Source organism: Aptenodytes patagonicus, chromosome 15, assembly GCF_965638725.1.
Source record: "Aptenodytes patagonicus chromosome 15, bAptPat1.pri.cur, whole genome shotgun sequence".
NCBI lineage: Eukaryota > Metazoa > Chordata > Aves > Sphenisciformes > Spheniscidae > Aptenodytes > Aptenodytes patagonicus.
The window spans coordinates 10,317,920-10,337,145 of record NC_134963.1 but is presented as its reverse complement, the minus strand read 5'-3'; the positions used below and the strand labels follow the sequence as shown (position 1 = coordinate 10,337,145).

Below are 19,226 nucleotides of genomic sequence, written 5' to 3'. Positions count from 1 at the left end.
CGCGCGCGGGCTCCATTTCCTGCCTCCGGCCCGCCGTCACCTGACGCCTCTAATGGCGCCGGGCGGCCGCGCGCCCGCAGAGCCGGCACGCCCACCACGTGACCGGCCCGCCGCGCCCCCTCCCCAGCGGCTGCGGTTACCGCAGTCCCCGGCCCCGCCTCTGACCCCGCCCCCCGCCCCGCCCGACCCCGCCTCGCCGCCGCTCCCTCCGCGCGAGCCCCCACCCCCTCCTCCCCTCCCCCCGGCCCGGGTCGATGCGCGCGCGCGCGGCCGGCAGCGTCTCCTCACAGCGGCCGCGGCGGTGACGGCGCTGACGGGGCCTCGGAGCCGGCGGCAGCGGCCGGTGCTCAGGAGCGCGGCGGAGCGGGCGGCGCCTCTTTTCCTCCCTCCTGCATCCTTCTCCTCGTCCCCCTCCTTCCTCCTCCCCCCGCATCCGCCCCCCCCCGCACGCAGTCACCGCGGTTCCCGGCACGGACAACATGGCGGCGGTGTCGGGGGCCGGGGCTGCGGGCGGCTCTGCCAACGCCGGGGGCCCGGAGATGGTGCGGGGCCAAGTGTTCGACGTGGGGCCCCGCTACACCAACCTCTCCTACATCGGCGAGGGGGCCTACGGCATGGTGTGGTGAGTGCCGGCTGCCGAGCCCGGCTGGGGCAGCGCCCTTGCCCTGAACAACTCCCTCCTTTCCTCCCCGCCGCCCTGCCTGGCCGCAGATTCCCCGGGGCCCGGCCCTGGGCTCCGGCCCGCCCTTGCAGGGGGGAGAGGCCCGTGCCTTGCCCTCGGGGGAGGGGAAGCTGGGGCTCAAGCATCTCTGCCTCGCTCTCCTCAGCTCTGCTTTTCCCTTCGTGTTCCCGAGGTTGTCCCTCCGGCATCACCCCTCCCCTCCCTCGCTGCTCCCCCCCCCCCCCCCTCCAAAATTCCTCCATCGATGGGTGCAGCTGAACGTCTCGTTTCCTTTCAGTCGTGCGTTTATTTTCTTGAATATTTTTTGTCCCTGCCTCTAGAGTCGGTTGCTCTCTATTTTCTCCGCCTCTGTAGTGTGATTGCAGACGTTCAAAAAGGGGAAAAGGTCGTAAAAACCTGCTAGCAGCTCCGCGTTTCTCTTTGTGCCCGTGCGAAGGCTCACCTGGCTGCATGTCCCCGAGGTCACAGTTGATAAAAAAAGTGAATCTCTGCATACGAATTGCTGCCCCTACCTGGCTTTTCTTAGGACGTGCTGTCTGTGCTGCATAGCCTGCCAGATTGGGGTCTAAATTAACATGTATACAGGTGAAAGTTCTCAGCCGTTCTAGCTCTTGGTTATTTTGTATCATGAAGACTTGTACTAAGTCTCACTAAAAAGCGATCGTGTGTGTTTGCTTTGGTTAATATCGGCCTTAAAGAGGGAGGTGAATGAACTACAAAATACTGAAAATGTAAACTAACCGGGTTGAGAGCATGAGATGGGTTTTTTTAGCGATCTAAATGGGTTGGGATGATGCTCTCTGATGGTATATCTAGTGACTGTGTTCTAAATCTGGCATGCTCAGTGACCTTACTTAGGATTTCTTATTCTGTCTTATATTAGTAAAACAGGTTAAAAAAAAAATTACTTCTGAAATAATTTAAGGGGTGCAGATGCAAAACTTTTTTTGTTATCATTTTGTCATCATTTTGTCAACTTTCTTCCAACACTGGTTCTGTTTCTTCAGCATGTTTTTTGACCAGAGGTACTAAATGAGGTTTACAGGCTATGACTTCATGAAAGCTTTATCGGCATTAATTTCTCTCTCCGATGCTTAATCTTTTGTAAACTAGTGTATTTCTCAGTGAAGGCTCTTCACAGCCTTCAGCTGTATGTTACAGATTTTTATAGCTACAGGTTTTTGCGTATAGTAATTGAATTGTGCTGGCCTGTTAAGATGAAGTCATCCTGTATTTCAGGGTGGAAGCTTTCATCTAGGCCTGAACTTAGCTGGGAGATGAGCCTCTCTCACAAAGTTTTGAGTTGCAGCCTTCACTTCTTTTGCTGTGGGAAGAAGCTTCAAAATGTAAATCAGAAATCCTGTTTACGGTGTAAAAATATCCTTGTTATTGCTGTGATTTCTAACACTAAAACAATATATCCAGTCCAAAACTTGTTAATGTAGCTTATGGTACAAGCTGTATTTTATTATGGTGTACTTTATCACCTGAGCGAGGGCAAGTAAACCAGTGCAGATAATCTCGGTACTAACTGCACTGGTTTACGCTTGCAGTCTGACTTAGGAAGGTACTTGGGAATAGTACTTCCAAGATGTATGCTGTGTATAGTCCGGTTCATATCAGCGGGGTGTTAAAAGTGTGTTTAACAGACAACGTGTTAAAGCTAAAATATTTCACCACAGATCAGAGATTACAAGAAGCAGTATGATGGCAGTTGATGCCCTTTTTTGGCATCACTGTGCTAGTGAGCAGACATGGGGGAAACGAGGCCACTTTCTGCCCCTACAAATGTTATGTTATGGTTCAGTTCTGTACTGAAACTGTTTCCCCTTCCAAACTGTATAAGGTTATCTTTTATTTAAAAACTTATTCTAATACATTGTGTCTGCTATGATTGCTATGCAAAATTACTAACAAAAAAATCCAAATCTCTGGTTCAGTTGAAATATGTACTTGGCTCCTGTGTTTTCTACTCTAAAATTATTAATGTCAAATACTAAATTCGGTATGTTGTGCTCTTAATTATTGCTTTTCTGCCTTGGGTGTGAAATGACGGGGAACAAAGTCTCAGTTTATATTGTATTCTTGATAAGGAAAGTGTTGGATGCACTTCTTGTAGTTAAATGCCATAGCAACTGTAATGTTTTGTAGTGCCTAACATACAAGCTCTTATGATTAAATAAGATTACTTATCAATCAACGGAGGTATAGGTTATGCAGTTTAATACTACGTGTTTCTTGTCTTGCTTTGATTGCTAATGCAGTGAGGATCTGCAGAAGCTTCTCCCTTGGGGGGCGGGGTAGAGGGCAAGCTATGAGTGTGCAGATGGAGACGTTTCCCGCAACTGCAAAATCCATTTAAATTTGTACCCTTTAATGAAGCAAAGCAGAGCAGGCTCTGATGGTTTTGTTTTAGACCCACAGCTAATGTGTATGACTTGGGAGATACTAGTTACTTTGCAAGTGCATTGTACCATAAATCTTCTTATATGGAGAACAAGTGACTTACCTCTTAAAATCCTTCACTCTTTTCCTTGTTTTTCCTAATTCTTATATTTCTGGATTAGGGAGTTGAAAACAATAAAATTCTTTTAATTATATTACTGAATAAAAGGGCAAATGAAGTATTCTTAGGATAGTGCTGTTATGGTCAGTCTTCCATTTTAATTTTGCAGCAGAGGGAATAATGTTTGAGAAGTATTGATCACAACATAAAATAACAGCACAGGAAATAGAGGAAGATGTTGACTGAATAGACTGTACGCGAATGTTCTCTCATCTGGATTTGAAAACCCTTAAAGGCATTTAACTATTTTCCCTAGTGCAGTCATTTTTAACATAATTGGGTTTTGAGTAAAAATAAACTTAACAGAGCAGTATATTTGCTGCTGTGTTGTGGTTGCACTTTCTCAGCTTCGTAAGCAGAAAAGGCATGTTATCAGGCAAACTCCCGTCTTAACATCCTCCAGTTAAACTCCACCAAAAATGTTCATCCTTTGATACAGGCTTGCATCTTACTCAGAAATTTTGTTGCTGGGGGTGAAGTGGTTAATAAGTGAATATCCATGTCAGCATCCCTTTCTAACCTATTTTTTGTTTTCAGCATTTCTGCATGTAAAACTAGGGGATGACCACAGTGCAAACAAAGTTTTAGCCAAAATCCTCAGCACTTCCTAGGACTGCAGGACATTCTTTGAGCAATTTAGTCATACAGTCATGTTTGTTACTCTGAATTAATTTATCCAAATACATGCAAATGGTGTGTGTGTGTGTATGTGTTGGGTGGGGTTTTTTTTCCTTCCCCTTCTCTTTTGCTTAAGAGTTGTTTTGAGGGGTTTTGGTGTGAAGTTCTTTATGTGACTTTCCCTTTCTTTCAGTAATAGGGGATTATCAACCTCAGAGTCAGCTGGGACTGACTTTGAGACCAAGTCTGAAGTTTCAGAACTACCTTTCAGACACAATAAAGTGTGAAAGGTTTTTGAGATGGTCTCCTCCTTCCCAAATGTGTGGGTTAGTTGTTTTTTTTTTCCCCTTCTTTTGCAAAAAAACTCAAATCAACCTGTTAACAGGCCGTACTTTAAACACAGTGAAACAGCGATAAAAATATGATTGTGTTGAGCTTTAAATTTCCAGTGTGAATTGTTCTTCATCCAGTTGGTCAGTGGTAATTTGGCAAGGATGATCATTTGACAGTTTAAAATAAGTAATCTTTTTGGAAAGAAATGGTGAATGGGAATGTGATAGGGATGTTCTGGTTTATATTCTGTTTTTTGGAAGTCCTTTTTGTCATCAGGCTTATGTGAATGTGAAGTATTATCACTGCTGCAAATAACTGCATATAAATAATAAACATGAATGCAGTTGGAAGAAAACAGTCTTGAAGCTCAAATCTTGCATTTCTTGGCCCGAATTTGACTGGGTTGTTACAAAGATGTCTTTGTGTTACTGATGTGCTGTAGAAGAGTGATATTAGAAGTTAAGGTAGTCAATAGATGAATGTTAAAGTAATACTGAAAAGAACATTTGAAACATTTGGCAGTAGTTTTTTCAAAGTTCTGCTCCTTTCTACTGTCTCAAGGAAGAGCCCTACTTTTAGAGGTTGGATGATTTAAAATGAAATCTGAGAAGTATATGCATGAAGAGGCTTGAAACACACAAAAAGTCCAGGAATAGAGTGATCTGCAAGGTGTAGATATTTATATTAAAAGATGAAAATAGAAAACTTGATAGGATTGATGGCCATGTAATATTTTCTTTCAAGACAGTCCAACGTTACACAAAAAGGTAGCGTTTGCATCCCACGGTGAGGGTCAGATTGGTGATCTGGGGTGGACTGCTTGCTGGCAAGGATCAGAAACAGCCCATAATTTTTTTTTCTGTTAACTATTGTATTGATCTGGAGAGAGTAGCCGTTAATGATAAAGCAAGTATAGAGATTCATGTCCCTGTTTCTATGTGCTTTTAGGGAGCACAGGTTGGATATGGGTGTCGATACCTGGTAATTAACATGTTCTGGTCTGTGTGATAAGGAAAAGAGGGAGCTGATACAAGTTAGCCAACCCTACTTAGTGCAAGGATCAGCGTAGAGAATTAGGGAATGTAATTGGTGGCTAGTTATCAGCTGCTTCTCTCTGGGGAGAAGGCCGAGGTAAGCATTTCCCTTCAGTCACTCAGACTTCTAGCACTTGCTTAATGTGACATGGAAGCACGAAAGGAGCAATTAGAGCTGCTTTTCCTGCTCTCCCCTGTGATGAGACAGGTGGTCAGCAAGCTGTGCAGCAGGCGCCAGGGACAGGACAGCAGCTACTCGCTCTCTGTATCAGAGTTGTCTTTAAGATTTATGGAAGATGAGAGGTAGCAACTTCTCCTGTCTGCCCAAAGTAATGGGATACTGGCTTAACAGTAGAAGAGTGCAGCTCAGGGACACTTGCATTTTATAAATAAATACATATTTTCTTAACATAGCATGGTCCAGCCCATGGATAGAGATGGGATGGACATGGAAACAGATAGAGATAACTTGTGTTATTTTTTTTAAGCATGATTTATTAAGGAAATAAGGCTTATACGTTCACAGTATCTGTATGTGGTTGCATCAGTCCATCTCCTGTACCCCTGCATATGATTCTTGAACCTGTTGCCTGCCTTCCATCAAATTTGACAGATGGTAGAAGACTTAAAGATGGAAAGTTTCTGCAAGTTTCTTAAAAATAGGTATTTTGCTAGAGCGAAGAGATCCTATATGCTGCTCCACTGAGGAGGAGACTGCATCAGGAGGTCACGTATGAGAAGTCAGACTCCCCAAAGAGACATGACAGATGTCCCAGTTTCACGGATAGATTTATTGGTACTCTCGAGACCAGAAATGTGTATTTGTAGGACACCAGGATCTGTTAGTTCAGTGAGCTCCTTGTTTAGGAGTGGGGAACTACAGCCCACAGAAGAGTTAATACTTACCGAGTAGGTGTACATCTCAACTTGAGTTGAAAAGTAATACTTCGCCAACGTAGTAATTTTTTTAATGCTTTTTATGTTGATGCTTTGTCATAGCTTTCAACTGTGGTCTAGAAATGAAATTAACTGATCAATTTGGTATTTAATAAAAATATTTTATGACATCTTGCTGTGGAATATTTCACAGCATAATGTAGGTTGAAAGGGACTTCCTGAGGTCATGTAGTCCAACCTCCTACTCAAAGCAGGGCTGATGTCAAAATTAGATCAAGTTGCTCAACTTGTCCACTCAGTATTTCCCAAATCTCCAGGGATGGAGATTCCACAACATCTCTGGGCAGCTTCTGGTTCTAGTGTTAAAACAATTGTCCAGTGAAACTTTTGCCCTTAAAAACATGAGAGCTTCCATTGCCACAACTTGCGATCATTGCCTCTTGTCCTTTGTACTTTTTACCTCTGAGAAGAGTCTGGATCAGTTTTCTCTGTAATCCCCCTTTATGTAACTTCAAAGAGCAATTAGATGCTTCCCTCCCCCCCCCTTTTTTTTTTCCCCTCCTAGCCTATACAAATCCAGTTTCCTCAATTTTTTTCTTTTATGTTATGTCCTCCAGCCCCTTGTACATCCTGATGGCTTTCTGCTGGACTTGCTCCAGTACTGGGAGAGAGGAAAACTGGACGCAGTATTCCAGATGTGGCCTCACAACAGTAATCACTTTCCTTGACCTGCTGGCTACACACTTAATAACGCAGCCCAGTCCATGGTTAGCCTTCATCGCTGTGAGCAGGCGTTGCTAATGCATGAAGTTGGATGTTGTTCTGGTAATCTAGAAAATACTTTTACTTGCACTTAAAGTGAGGTGTTTTTAGAACTTTTCAAATAATGTCTGAAAAAAACCCCAAACCCCACAACATTTTATTAAGTGATTTCAATTGTATTTGATTTTGATTTCCAGATCACTCAAATGAAGTGTATGGAGCCATAAACGTATTTTAGAATATAACTTTTCTTTTACTGTGTTGTAAGGTAAATTAATAGTGTATGTGAAATGCAGCAAAGCGTAGTTTGCTTCAGGTGATTTATCTGTGTCAAACCTAGATTCTATTAATCGTTAGGTCAGTTATTAAAGAGAGTTGTTTGGTTGTGAATGAATCCCCTTTTCAGAAGGGAGCTTATTTTCCTTTGCTTTATTACAACTTTTGGACATACAAAGAAGCTATTCTCAAACTCATCTTTTTGCAAGGTACGTTAAAAGCCAAACATGCATTACTTCATTATCAGCTTTGACCAGGCAGATTAGTAAGATCCAAGTAGTAATAAATGTCTTTAATTCAGATGGGGTTATTTGATGAGATATTGGTAGATACTTTGGCAAGACGAGTTTTCTCGTACTCCATCAGCATGCAGTAGGTTGGTTTCTGTTTCAGAGAGCATTCCTGTCTCCACCCCTTTCTGCTGGGTTTCTGGTGGCTGGGTGAGAGCTAGAGCAGAGGCAGCCTCGCGTCCCCTGCAGAAGGGACTGCACCCCGGCTTCCACCCGGGCAGGCTTCTAGTGCCCTGGCTGCCTGCACGCTGGCTGGAGGAGGAGCTGTCTAAAGGTTGCTGTGTGCCTTCCCGGGCCTGGCTGCCTTTCAGTGGTGGATGAAATACTGATTTGTGTGTGTGTATATATACACATGGCTTGTAGAAAGGCTTTACTGGAAATATTGTTCTATTAGATTTGGGCAGAATCTTCCATGACAGTCCAGTTTTTAGCATAGTTGTGCACGTGTTTTTACTATCTATCTTGTTTAGCAATACCTAAGATCACAACAACCTAAGTTCTATTAAGGGAAAATCTCTTCTCTTGGAAGCTCTTCTTTTGTATTTTAAGAGAATTTTCATAAAATACTGAAATACTCTGTGGTGATTAGAATGCAAATGAGAGTTTTTGTTACATGGTAGAAAGTAATTTGTCTGTGTTGTGGGTATGTTTTAAGTACCAGCAACTTGCAATTAGACTTACAGTTTATAATATGCAATTACTTCATTTTACAGTTTTCCTTAAAATTAGCAGCTGTCACTGCAGTCAGTACCTTACTTCTCGCTTGTTTGTAGGGAAGGCTCTTTGCTCCACCAAATATTGCTGATGAGTCCTGAGTAAAACTTGAAGTCATTTGAGCACTGCAAATCAATACTCCCCAAACTGCTTCAGTCTGGAATTTGCCCAATGTTACTGGGATTTGGATGGTGCAGAGAACCTCAAATGATATTCAGGCTGACTTTTATATTGGATTTTTCTGAGTGTTTCATAATTGTGAAATGTCTTCCTTTTAGTTACAGTAGCCAACATGTCTTAATGCTGATACCCTGTCTGAACAAAACACAAAACTGTTAGTATATTGAGGGGCTAGGGTTTACTGTTGGCATGTCTTTTTAAAAAGATGGAAAAAACATGCAAAAAATGCCGTGTAAGCTGATACTGAAGGGAAGTAACTTCTGATAGTGGTGAGATGCACACTGGGTGCTAGCGGTTTGGTGGTTTTGTTTTGTTTTGTTTTGCAAGTGGAATACTGAACTAACCATGGCAGAGTGGACAGTAGCAATGAGCTTGCTGTCTCTAGTGCTTTGTGATAGTTTTCATTTTGCACTGATGTTTCTACAGGTTTAGGAAAACCTCTGCTTCTAAGTATGCATGAATGATTTTGTTCAGTGATTTCTTTCTTTATTTTCTGTTGGAGAGAAATTCTGTGAACTATCTCTTCTGAAGATTTATATTGTGTGGAATCAAATAAGCCAATTACTGAAAAATATAGTAAATGTCTGGATCTTGTGTGTTTTCCTTTTTCTAAAGCTGATTTTAGGAGGAGTATTTGGGATATAAGTCAAACTAGAACCTTATTAGACAAAAGAGTAAACGACATTGGGGGATTTGTTAATACTGTTATCACTCACAGCTCTCTGGTAGTGCTCTCCCCTCTCTCTAGGAAAGGGGAAGTATTTCCTACAAACGTTTATAGTGCCTGCTTTGCTGCTAGGGTGGCGGCCGTGGTTGTTTCCAGGCTCTGGAGTAACATTGGTTATGTAACTGACCTGCCGTCGCTGTCTCGGTGGCTTTTTGTTGCCTCTTGAGAAGCCATAAGCACAGGAGGAGGAAGTCAGCACTTCATCGGCTCATGTGTGGAGGTTTAGCTTTCATGACAGTCGGGCCTAGACACTTAAGCTGTGGTTTCCACGGCTGACTTGTGCTGATCTCAGGCTGTGCTGCTTCTAAAGGGGCAGCCTTTCCTTCTGTGCCTCAGGTCGCGTCATTCCTTCCTCCGCTCTTTGTGCTGGTGCTTACAGAGCTGTAGAGTTAGCTGTGTTGGAAAACTGATTTAGCTGAAAAGATACTTCATAAAAAATAAAATAAAATTTAAAGGTGGTAAGTTGATGTGACTGACACAAAACCCTGTAAGAGCTAGTGCTGACACAGGAAGGGAATAGGAATACGCAGGTAAAGACTCCTTTACTGTTCCTGTTCGTAAGCTGCTTTGAATTGGAGCTGCTTCAGTTCTCTGAACTGTCACAAAGAAAGCCACCGCTCCAACCAAAAAAGTGAGAAAGGGGAAGGGTTGTCAGGCACAAAAAGGAGAGTGAACCACAAGCACTCCTTTTAATTCACTGAGCCCTTAGGTTGTCTCAGATGTTGTCGAGCTCTTACAATTTTACCCTGAAATGGATTCCCACAGGAATTGTCTTTAAGTTTATATAGAGAGAAGAAAGATAGTGTGTTTAGTTTTATAATATCTTATCAAAAGCAGTGGGTGCTTTTGCCAACTTGAACAGAAGTGGCATAAAGTAGAGTGGGCATATATGATGATTTGAAGTCACAGTGCTTCACAGCTAAAGGTATAGGAAGAAAAATTCATATTAGAAGAGATTGAGAGAAGTGATCATTTTTATCGAACAACTAAGATTGATCAAAACACCATGAAGTTAAATGACATCTTTAGCCAAACAATATAGAACCTTGGGTGAAATAGCTAATATTTTTCTAATGCTAATGTTAAGGTGTAGTTCTAGAACTGCTGCTCTTCATAGTTCTGCTTAGTAGGTGCTAACAAAACACAAATCATCTGTTCTGCCACACCTGGGATTATGAATTGACTGAGCTGGCAAAAGTAATTTATTTAACAGACTCCATTTTGCATGACTAGCTATTTTTTTTCCAAAATACTAGGAGTGATCTAAGGAATTAAACTATTAAGTCATTATTATGTGCATAGTAAATAGTTTAAAACTGTAATGCTTTGGAAGGTTCCATCAGATTTTACTTTTCAAATTCTGAAAAATAAAATTGTGCCTTTGTAACCTGTTAGAATTATTTGAGTAGATATATGAAAACAAATCTCCTATAGGAGGTTACAAAAGTGCCTTAAGAATTTGTGGCATGAAGGGCGATAACCTGTAGTAGAACAGAAACTGCCAAAGAGTAAAATCACTTACGAGTAATTATTCACTTTTGTCATGGGAGGGAAGAGTTGGCATAATTGTGCCAGAAACCTTTAATGTTAGGATTGATTTTGAATGTTATGAGAAAGATGGCTGAAAAAGTAGGTGGTAAAGGTGAAGGTAATGCAGTTACATTTTGACCCCGTAAGCTTCAGAGGTTAACTAAAAGCATGATAGAGCAGTCTGCAGTGATTACTTGGGCATCTTGCTACGGACTTGTGATAAAATAAAGGACGCTGGTTTAGAAATGGTATTTATTTTCCCCCTTGCTGGGAAAGGAAAAAAAATAACTTTATAAGAAATACAAACAAAAATAGTTTGTTTAGGTATCTTCTATAATAAAAACAAAACAAAACCATAGCAGTGATCATTTGGTGATGAGCAACAGGCAAAAAGGGATTAGGAATATGGATAAACTCATGAGGCGTTTGTAAAGTATGACAGTTGCTTTGCAGAGGGCTCATGATAAAGCAATAATCTATCCACTGATACTAGAATCCTGACAAGTGAAAAACTGCTTAAAAAACCCCAAAACGATACCAAAACAAAACCAATATTTTTCAAATAGCATGCAATTAGGAATTTTCAGGTAGGGCCAGATTAATACTACTGCAAATTGGATCACATCTACTATATAGTTATTTTAATGTTCTCTTGTTGCTCAGTCTTCCTCTGCTGCCATTTTTGTAGCATGAGATGCAAGAAAATGGGGAGAAATTGTGAGTGAGTTTCAGTGTCTGCGGGCAGCCATATGTCACAGCAGTGCATATTCTTTTTCTTGACAAAAACAAGACTTAAGATAAATCTGAGGTCATCCTGTAATTTATAACTTGATGTAGTTTTTCAACACACTCGACAAATGGTGGAGAATTCAGCAATCGGATAATGGTAAGGTCCACTTCTTAAACACTCACACTTTTGGCAATTCAGTACGTAATTTTTGTATCTAAGCTTACTCTGAAGTATTCCAATTTTGAATTCAAGTTTTTTGGCCTCTTCTTTCATTATAAGCTATCAGTCCTTATGCATGTTTCCCAAAGACTGAGAAGATAATACAGCTGTCTTTTAATAATCAATGGGGAGTGTCTGTAGCATACCAATAGATAATTTGAGTGCTGAATTACAACTTATTTGACTTTTGTCCCTCAGAGTGGGATGAAAAAGTATGTGGTGCTTGTGTTCTTAAAGTTGTTATAATCTTTTTGTAGCTTGAAAAGCAACTAGAGCCTCAAGGCTGAGTTGGGTTTTGTTTTGGTTTTTTTTAAGAATCTAATATTTAGGTAGCTCTCCATTTTCATGGATCTACTAACTTTCCTACGTGGTAGGAATTAGTCTGTAAAACTAAATCTTTAATGGAGAAAAGTAGAAGCGTATTAAGATGCCCTTGTTTCTATAGTTTATTTCCTTAATTCACAGCTGAGAAGCCTGGGAGATGTTCTGTTATTGAGAACCTCTTCTAGAGAAAGCTAATAAATCAAAACAAAAACTCTGAGCGAGACATGGGTTGTCTTTTCATAAACTGAGGTCTGTTAAAACAAGGCAAATACATCTTAATATGAATAGGCACATATTCCTTTTAAAACCAGGTGCTGATTCTGTAAGTTAGCGCTAATAAAAAAGGTCTAATGAATAATATACTTATCTCCAAAAATATTATGAATAAATGGAACAAAGTAACAAATAAATGGAACAAAGTAACAGATATTTCTAGTAACCGTAGGTGTTTATAGTTGGGGACAAAAAGTATATTCAGTGGTATAAAAATGGCACATTACTGGATGTCCTCAAATCTGAAACTGTCTTTGACTACTTTTATCCTTTTTCCAGTCTTTTCTCTTTGGTAAAAGAGTAATACACTGTAGCTGCTCCCTGTATTGTAATAATCTAGAATCAGAAACTAATTATTCTGAAGAATCTGAAAGGGTTAATATCTGATTATAACCCCCCCCCCCCCCAACCAAACCCAACCAAACAAAAGACCAAATAGTCCCCTCCACAAATTTGCACCCATAACACCACCTTCCCCCACCCCCAAAAGTTGTAGCGAACAGTCTGTTATTGTACTGCTGGTTATTACTATATCATACTACTGCGTTATTTTTCTTACAGCAGTCTTAAAAATAAGTTTAAGCTATTTGCATTGTAACTTGATAAATGTCAGCATGTTGTAGAAATGTCTGTGATTGAGCTAAATGTAGACTGAACGAAAAGATTAAAGATCTTCATAGATCAGCTTGTTTGCTGGGAATTATTTTTGCCTTTCCTCTCCTGGTTGCAAGCAGAATTATTCAATATTTTAGAAAGATTCTTATCCCTGGATATGCCCTTGGAATCTTGTTTCCACAGCAACACAAAGCTACTGATAAAACATCCCTTTTAAACTTCAAATCAGTCTTTTATTTAGAGCTGTAATTAGGTTAGGATGTTTGCCGGTAGCATTGTGTATTTTTATGTGTATGTATGCATATGCTGAGAGCAGCCTGTAAAACAGCCATAAGGTGAATAATCCTAGAAGTGTTGGAAGAATATCCCATGATGGGGTAAGCCTTCAGGCAGCGTGGCAGAGGAGTCTACTGAGGATGGGGGTGCCGACAGAGTAGGCAGTTGTTTTTCAATGGTTGTATGAAGAAACAGCCCTCTGTGGGATGTAACTATTGCCAGGAGCTGGCTCTTTTCCTCCCAGCAGCTGCCGCATGCTCTCACTTGTTCCAGTTCTGCTCCGAAATGAAACATGTGAAGAATAGAAATGGGTGGAAGAACATGCAGCAGCCATTGTGGGTAGAAGGAGCTAAGCTTTGGCACTTGTCCCGATCTGTCTGGTGAAAAGCTTTTCTTCCCTGAGAAGGAATTAATGGGAGAGGGGCTACATGTCAGAGGTTCATCTGAGCAATTAGTATGCTGTTTTCTGTAGGCTGCTCAGATACCGCAGTGCACTTTCTGGTCGTTGCATTTGGAAGCAGCACCACACCGGACTACTTTTTAAAAAGGAAGTTGGTACCGTAGCAGTAGAAGGATAAAATGCTGGGTTTAAAAGTTGTGTGGTGCAACTTCTTGGGTTATAAATGCTCATTTGTTGTGTACAGCTGTGCAAGATTATTTACTTAGTCAAAATCTCATTATATATTTACATGATACTTAATATTAGGAATGATAAACTGTACTGTTAGGGCTTGTGTTGATTTTCACATGATGTCTTAAAAGTATATAAATAATGGTGCTATTGCAGGTTGTCACAGGATAGTAACCACAGCTTGAAATAGGAATAAAGTTGTGTATACTAGAGTTGGGCAGTTGCAAAATTTATATTTAAATTTATCACATTACAGATAAATAGCACTCAGAGCTGAATGGTTCCATCAGCTTGTGAAGCTGCACATCATTGGGGTGGAAATAAATCCTTCCTTCTGAATATTTAAAGTGTCAGTAACTAGATTCAACATAATGTGAATAACACAGACTGTTAAAGGGCAAGTTCTGTGTGCAGTGATTGGTACATGCGGTTAATGATTAGAAACTAAAAGCTATAAATTATTGCTCTAAAAGTTGTTAGTATGTGAACTGTTATTCCCACTTTACAGATTTTTATTTTCTCTGGAAAAAAGTCTAGATAATTGAAGGTTCTTTGCCTTTAGAAGGAGTCCCAGTTAACTGCTTCAGTGAAAATATAAACAGTTGTTGTGAGATTTAGTAGAAGCTGAAAGTCTAGACAACTAGGTTAGACTGTGCACACTGGGACAACACTTCCAGAATGCAAATAATCTAAATTTAGGACGTGCTGGGTGGTGGATGGGATGTATATGTGGAGCTATTCTTTTTTGGACTGTAGGGGGAGCACAGGTGATTATTAGTTGTAAAATTAGATCTCTAATTCTAGCTCAGGCTAAGCAAGATGAATCCTGTGTTAAGCGATAAGTAATCTGTTATTAACTGCAGCGAGTTAATGCATCAAGGGTTTGGATTTGCACTTTTTATAGTTGTTTCATTTGCAAACACTACAAATGGACACTGTGTGAGCAGCTATTTCTTCAGCAGTGTTCTGGAGAGTAGTGGGTAAATCTGGTGCTGATGGCAGGTAGCGGTTGGATGGAGATTGTGAGGAACAGGGAAAGCTATGGGAAATGGTTCAGTCTCACCTATAAAGGACTCAATTTTGTTAGTTTACGGTGTTTCCTAGGTTGTGAAATAGATATTGCTATATGGTTTCATAGGCCAAATAGGTGTCTGATTGTAGCATATGTGCATGAGAGAACACAAGACTCTTCAGTTCTGCTGAAGTTCAGTCTAATATGTAGCTTTTATAGTTTTCTATAGCACGTGTCAAATTGAAAAAGCACTGTTTTTTAAAGGGTCACAGAGTTTACTCAAGACCGTATTTACTTTGAGGGCTATGACTGAGAATGTGAAATGGTGTTAACTTTATAATACAGATTCCCTGTGTACCTGTGTTATGCATGATATTTAAAATATTATGCATAAGCAAGTGTACCTAATTACTTGTATGATTAGCTTCTTGCTTATAGGAATTGAGATAATCTTTGATACATTTAATCAAGTTACAGAAAAGCTCATATTTCAGGAAGTGTGACAACAGGAATAAATCCAGTGTCCCTTTTAATATTTCAACTAGGTAGTATTTCGGTTTTGCTCTCCTTAGCTGAGGCTTTGCAGTGGTAACAGCAATGCATGCGTAGCTACATTAGTGTGGTGAGATCTTCTGATACAAACAGAAAAATGACTGTATGCAGAATGTACACTGGAGAGGAAATTGATTGCATCTTTACTGCAAATAGTCAGCTTTTTTCCACACTGAATCATCTGTTTTATAGTTGAACCATCTGAAAGCAAAATTACCCATCCTTTTTTAAATTACAGCATAAATCTTTTGCTAAGAAAATGCTTCAAGAACTATAAGTGAAACAGCTACAAGAGAGGAAATCTTGGTATATTTAATTGATGGATTCAAGTTCATTGAATCTGTACAAGGAAAGATGCATGTTTTTCATCAATAACCAACCTTTGCTTGAGAAGCAATAACTTAGAGATTTATCAAATATTGTAAGAGATTAGGAGCTTTTATTTAAGCAGCATCAATTGGTAAATATTGGCATTTTGCCTTTTTCTGCTCTGCATAGTTGCTGCTGTCCAGTACTTTGAAAGGAAGTAAGATTCTGCATTGTGGGAGAAAAAAATATGCTTAAGTCAATACAAAGAAGGAGGTAGGAGGTTTGTTTATAGCGATAAAATGGTCCACAGGATTCTTTCATTTCTTTCCCAAATACAGGTTATTTATGCTTCAGAAATATTTCTAGTTTTGTTTTCTGCTTGTGACTTACCTTACTGGTACATTGTAAACACCGCAGGTGATTAACTGATTAACTAAGAAAATTACTGTAGATGAACTGCTTTTGAAGGGTATGCCAAGTTCCACTTATGGCACTTTGTTATTATCTATTTTGGGACTTATGAACTGCTAATGTGTTATCTATACATATGTAATAGCAACAGCTGTAATGAATACTTGCTTAGCATGTGGAATTTCAAAGCACCCTGTGGAGCATTTGAGTTCAGTGTTTCTAGAGGCAAATAAATTGTGCAGTCTGTCTGTGGTTATACACCAGAGCTATGGATGCAAACAGGTCAAAGTGATTCTGTGGAAAAATCATGCAAAAAAGATGTCACTACATGTACATGAGCTGTATGAAGATCCTACTGGCGTCACAAATTCTATGTCATTTTTAATAATGAAAGTGAGAAATGTTAAACACTTTTGCATAGAGCGGTAACAGTACTGTCTCAAAAACACCTTGTTGCACCATAAATCTGCTTAGTGGTAGAACCACCTTGACGTGGCCAGGCATTTGAGTTCCTTTTAGGTCTCCTTTTCCAATTGGATTTTCATATTTCATTCTGCTTTACCTGATCACCAGATACCTGGACATCTCAGCAGAGTAAGGCCAATTAAGAGAGTTTCAAAGAATGTTTTGGGACTCGATTATAGAAAATTGGTGGAATGTAAAGCCTGTTTAGCTAGTATGTTTATATTTTTATATGAATTAATTGAGGCTAACAGAAATGTTTATATGTAGGCTTGATTATTTTTCAATTTCCAAACAATGCAGTAGTGAGCAAGAAGAAATTTGAAAGGAACAAGAATCATTTTGGGACTTATGAACTGCTAATGTGTTGTCTGTACATATGTATAGATACACACATTTAAATTCTAATTAACTAAATTACCATATGCTTTTAATACAAAGAGAAGTTATTATAATGAGATGCTCTGTCATTCATATAAGCAAGACCATAGAAAACATCCTAAAATTTACAAGGATTCATAACATTTTTACTAAATAATAACCTGAGTCCAAATTTTAGAGAGTTATATATGTTTTACTGAGCCTTTTTACTAGGCTCAGGCTGTGACATTCTTCATAAATGCGTAGGCATTTTGAACAGAAATACCGAGACTGCTTTGTTGGTATAGCTAGGAATGCTGTTCTGAACTTCTGAAATCACAGTACTGTAAATGTAGCAGCCAGTGTGTTTGTTGATATGGGTCACAATCACTGTATTACCTCGTTGTACTGCTGCTTGGTTTTCTTCATGTGTGTAGTCTGATACATTCTTTCTCTTCTCGAACTCTGTCTTTGGAATTGAACTTGGAAAAGTGTTTTCACAAATTCTCCATCCCTTTTGTTCTTCCATGTTTGTTCTTCATGGAGGCGCCAACAGTGTAGCTCGATGGAGGAGTAAAAGGTTGTGGCAATTGGAGTTACTTGCAGGAGTTAGACGTAGGATGTGGAATTCTGCTGCTTGAAAGATGATTTCTGAAGGCTTTTCTGCGCCCCAGAGTGAATGGGTTAACTCAAGATGAACTTTTTCTCTCAAACTTCTTGATTACAGCATATAGAAAAAGACTCGAACTTGTTTGTTCCACAGGCTGATAAAGATGATGAATACTACTTTCTTTGTTCAGGTACCCGAGAATCAGCAGACTCTTAAGTCAGTTGGGAAAGCTAATGACTTGTAGATATCCAAATAGGCTGGTGACAGTACAACAGTATTTTGTCTGTTCATCAAACTAAAAGATACGTGCCGCTGTCGCCTCTCTTCATTTGATAAAAATAAATGTGAAATAATTGCATCGCCCCTATATTCAGTTGAATTTGCATTCTTGATTTCTGAATTGAATGAATTTAATATTCCTTATAACTAATGTTATTGATTGTCTTCTAGTTCTGCCTATGATAATGTCAACAAAGTTCGGGTTGCTATAAAGAAAATCAGTCCTTTTGAGCATCAAACGTACTGCCAGAGAACTCTGAGAGAGATTAAGATCCTACTGCGCTTCAGGCATGAGAATATTATTGGAATAAATGATATTATCAGAGCTCCGACTATTGAACAAATGAAAGATGTGTATCCTTTCAAAGTTTTAAGTTATTCTGCATAGTTAGTGATGGTGGTTGTCTCTGTTTTGATTATTTCTTCCTTTTCATCCTCTTCCTTACTAAGTTTTAATAAAAGTTGGCTTCTGTTATTGTAAATTGAAAGGGAAGTTCATAGTGTTTGATAGATTTGTAGATACATAGATAGATTTGATATGTAGGTGAGTACTAGTTTTGTTTGTTCTTTTTTCAGGAAAAGAAAAAAAAAGTTAATTTCTATTTTCCGAGGCAAAGAACTCAACATTGTAGAGATTTAGTTTAGTCACTTAATCCTAAAACTATATTTGCTCTTAATAGAGCTGCTGTTAGAACTGATTGCTTTGAGGAGAAAATAAAATGGCCACTCTGCTGTAATTGTCTAAAATTTTCTTAAAGAATAGAATGGATACATCTTGGGGGGGGGGGGGGGGGGGAATCAAAGCAAAACACAACCCCCAGTTTTGCAGTGCTTCCTGCATATGTGAAAAGTCTGAAACTGCACATGGGCAGGTAAACATACTTGATTAATATATGCAAATCTGGCCTTTTTGTTATACTAATTGTTCTTTCATGGGGAACTTGGCTTTGTGTAGATATGAATTCACATGGATATCTAACGTATGAAATAGTCTTAGCTGGGAGACTCTCCCTGAGATACAAGGCCTAGTTTAGAGTCAACCAGCTTAATTTCCCCAAGTCCGTGTGCATTGGTTCCTATTGGTTTTGCGGGTCTTTGCAGATGTCTGCCCAATAAAAGGTATAAGTGTATGCAGGCAGAAATTGAATTGAATCTAGGTCAAATGTTTTCACTTCATAAATTACCAATATATTATTTGAGTTCAATCAGTCTTATGTGGGGTTCTAAGGTTGCATTTCTGTGGCCATTTTGACTAATCTAAGTGCATGCTGCTTGTAAAAAGATGTCCTAGTTGTGTGATCTAATCTGAATACCCAGAGGAGAGGATGGGAACGCCTAACTGGAATGGCAATAGTAGTGTGTTTTCATGAAATCCTATTTCGGTGAAAAGTGATCATGGAACTACACCCCAAGGGTTTTGCAGCCAAATTGAATTAAGGGAGAGGAAAGTTTTACTTAACTCATTCCTCCCAAAGCAGGAAAAAAACACCCTTTTCTTTATGTTCATTCCAGTCTTAGAAAAAACATAATCTGACTTAAAATATTAGGATTTAA

General features: G+C 39.6%; 1 protein-coding gene across 1 annotated transcript in view; it reads left to right on the top strand.

Moving 5' to 3' along the window:
• The first annotated feature begins 282 nt into the window (after window positions 1-282).
• Window positions 283-19,226, top strand: part of MAPK1 (mitogen-activated protein kinase 1) — a 35,684-nt gene continuing 16,740 nt past the window's right edge. Inside the window, exons 1-2 of the mRNA XM_076353232.1 lie at window positions 283-622; window positions 17,844-18,026. Of these exons, the coding sequence (XP_076209347.1) occupies window positions 480-622; window positions 17,844-18,026 (326 nt within the window). The 5' untranslated portion in view covers window positions 283-479. The remainder of the gene's footprint in view (window positions 623-17,843; window positions 18,027-19,226) is intronic.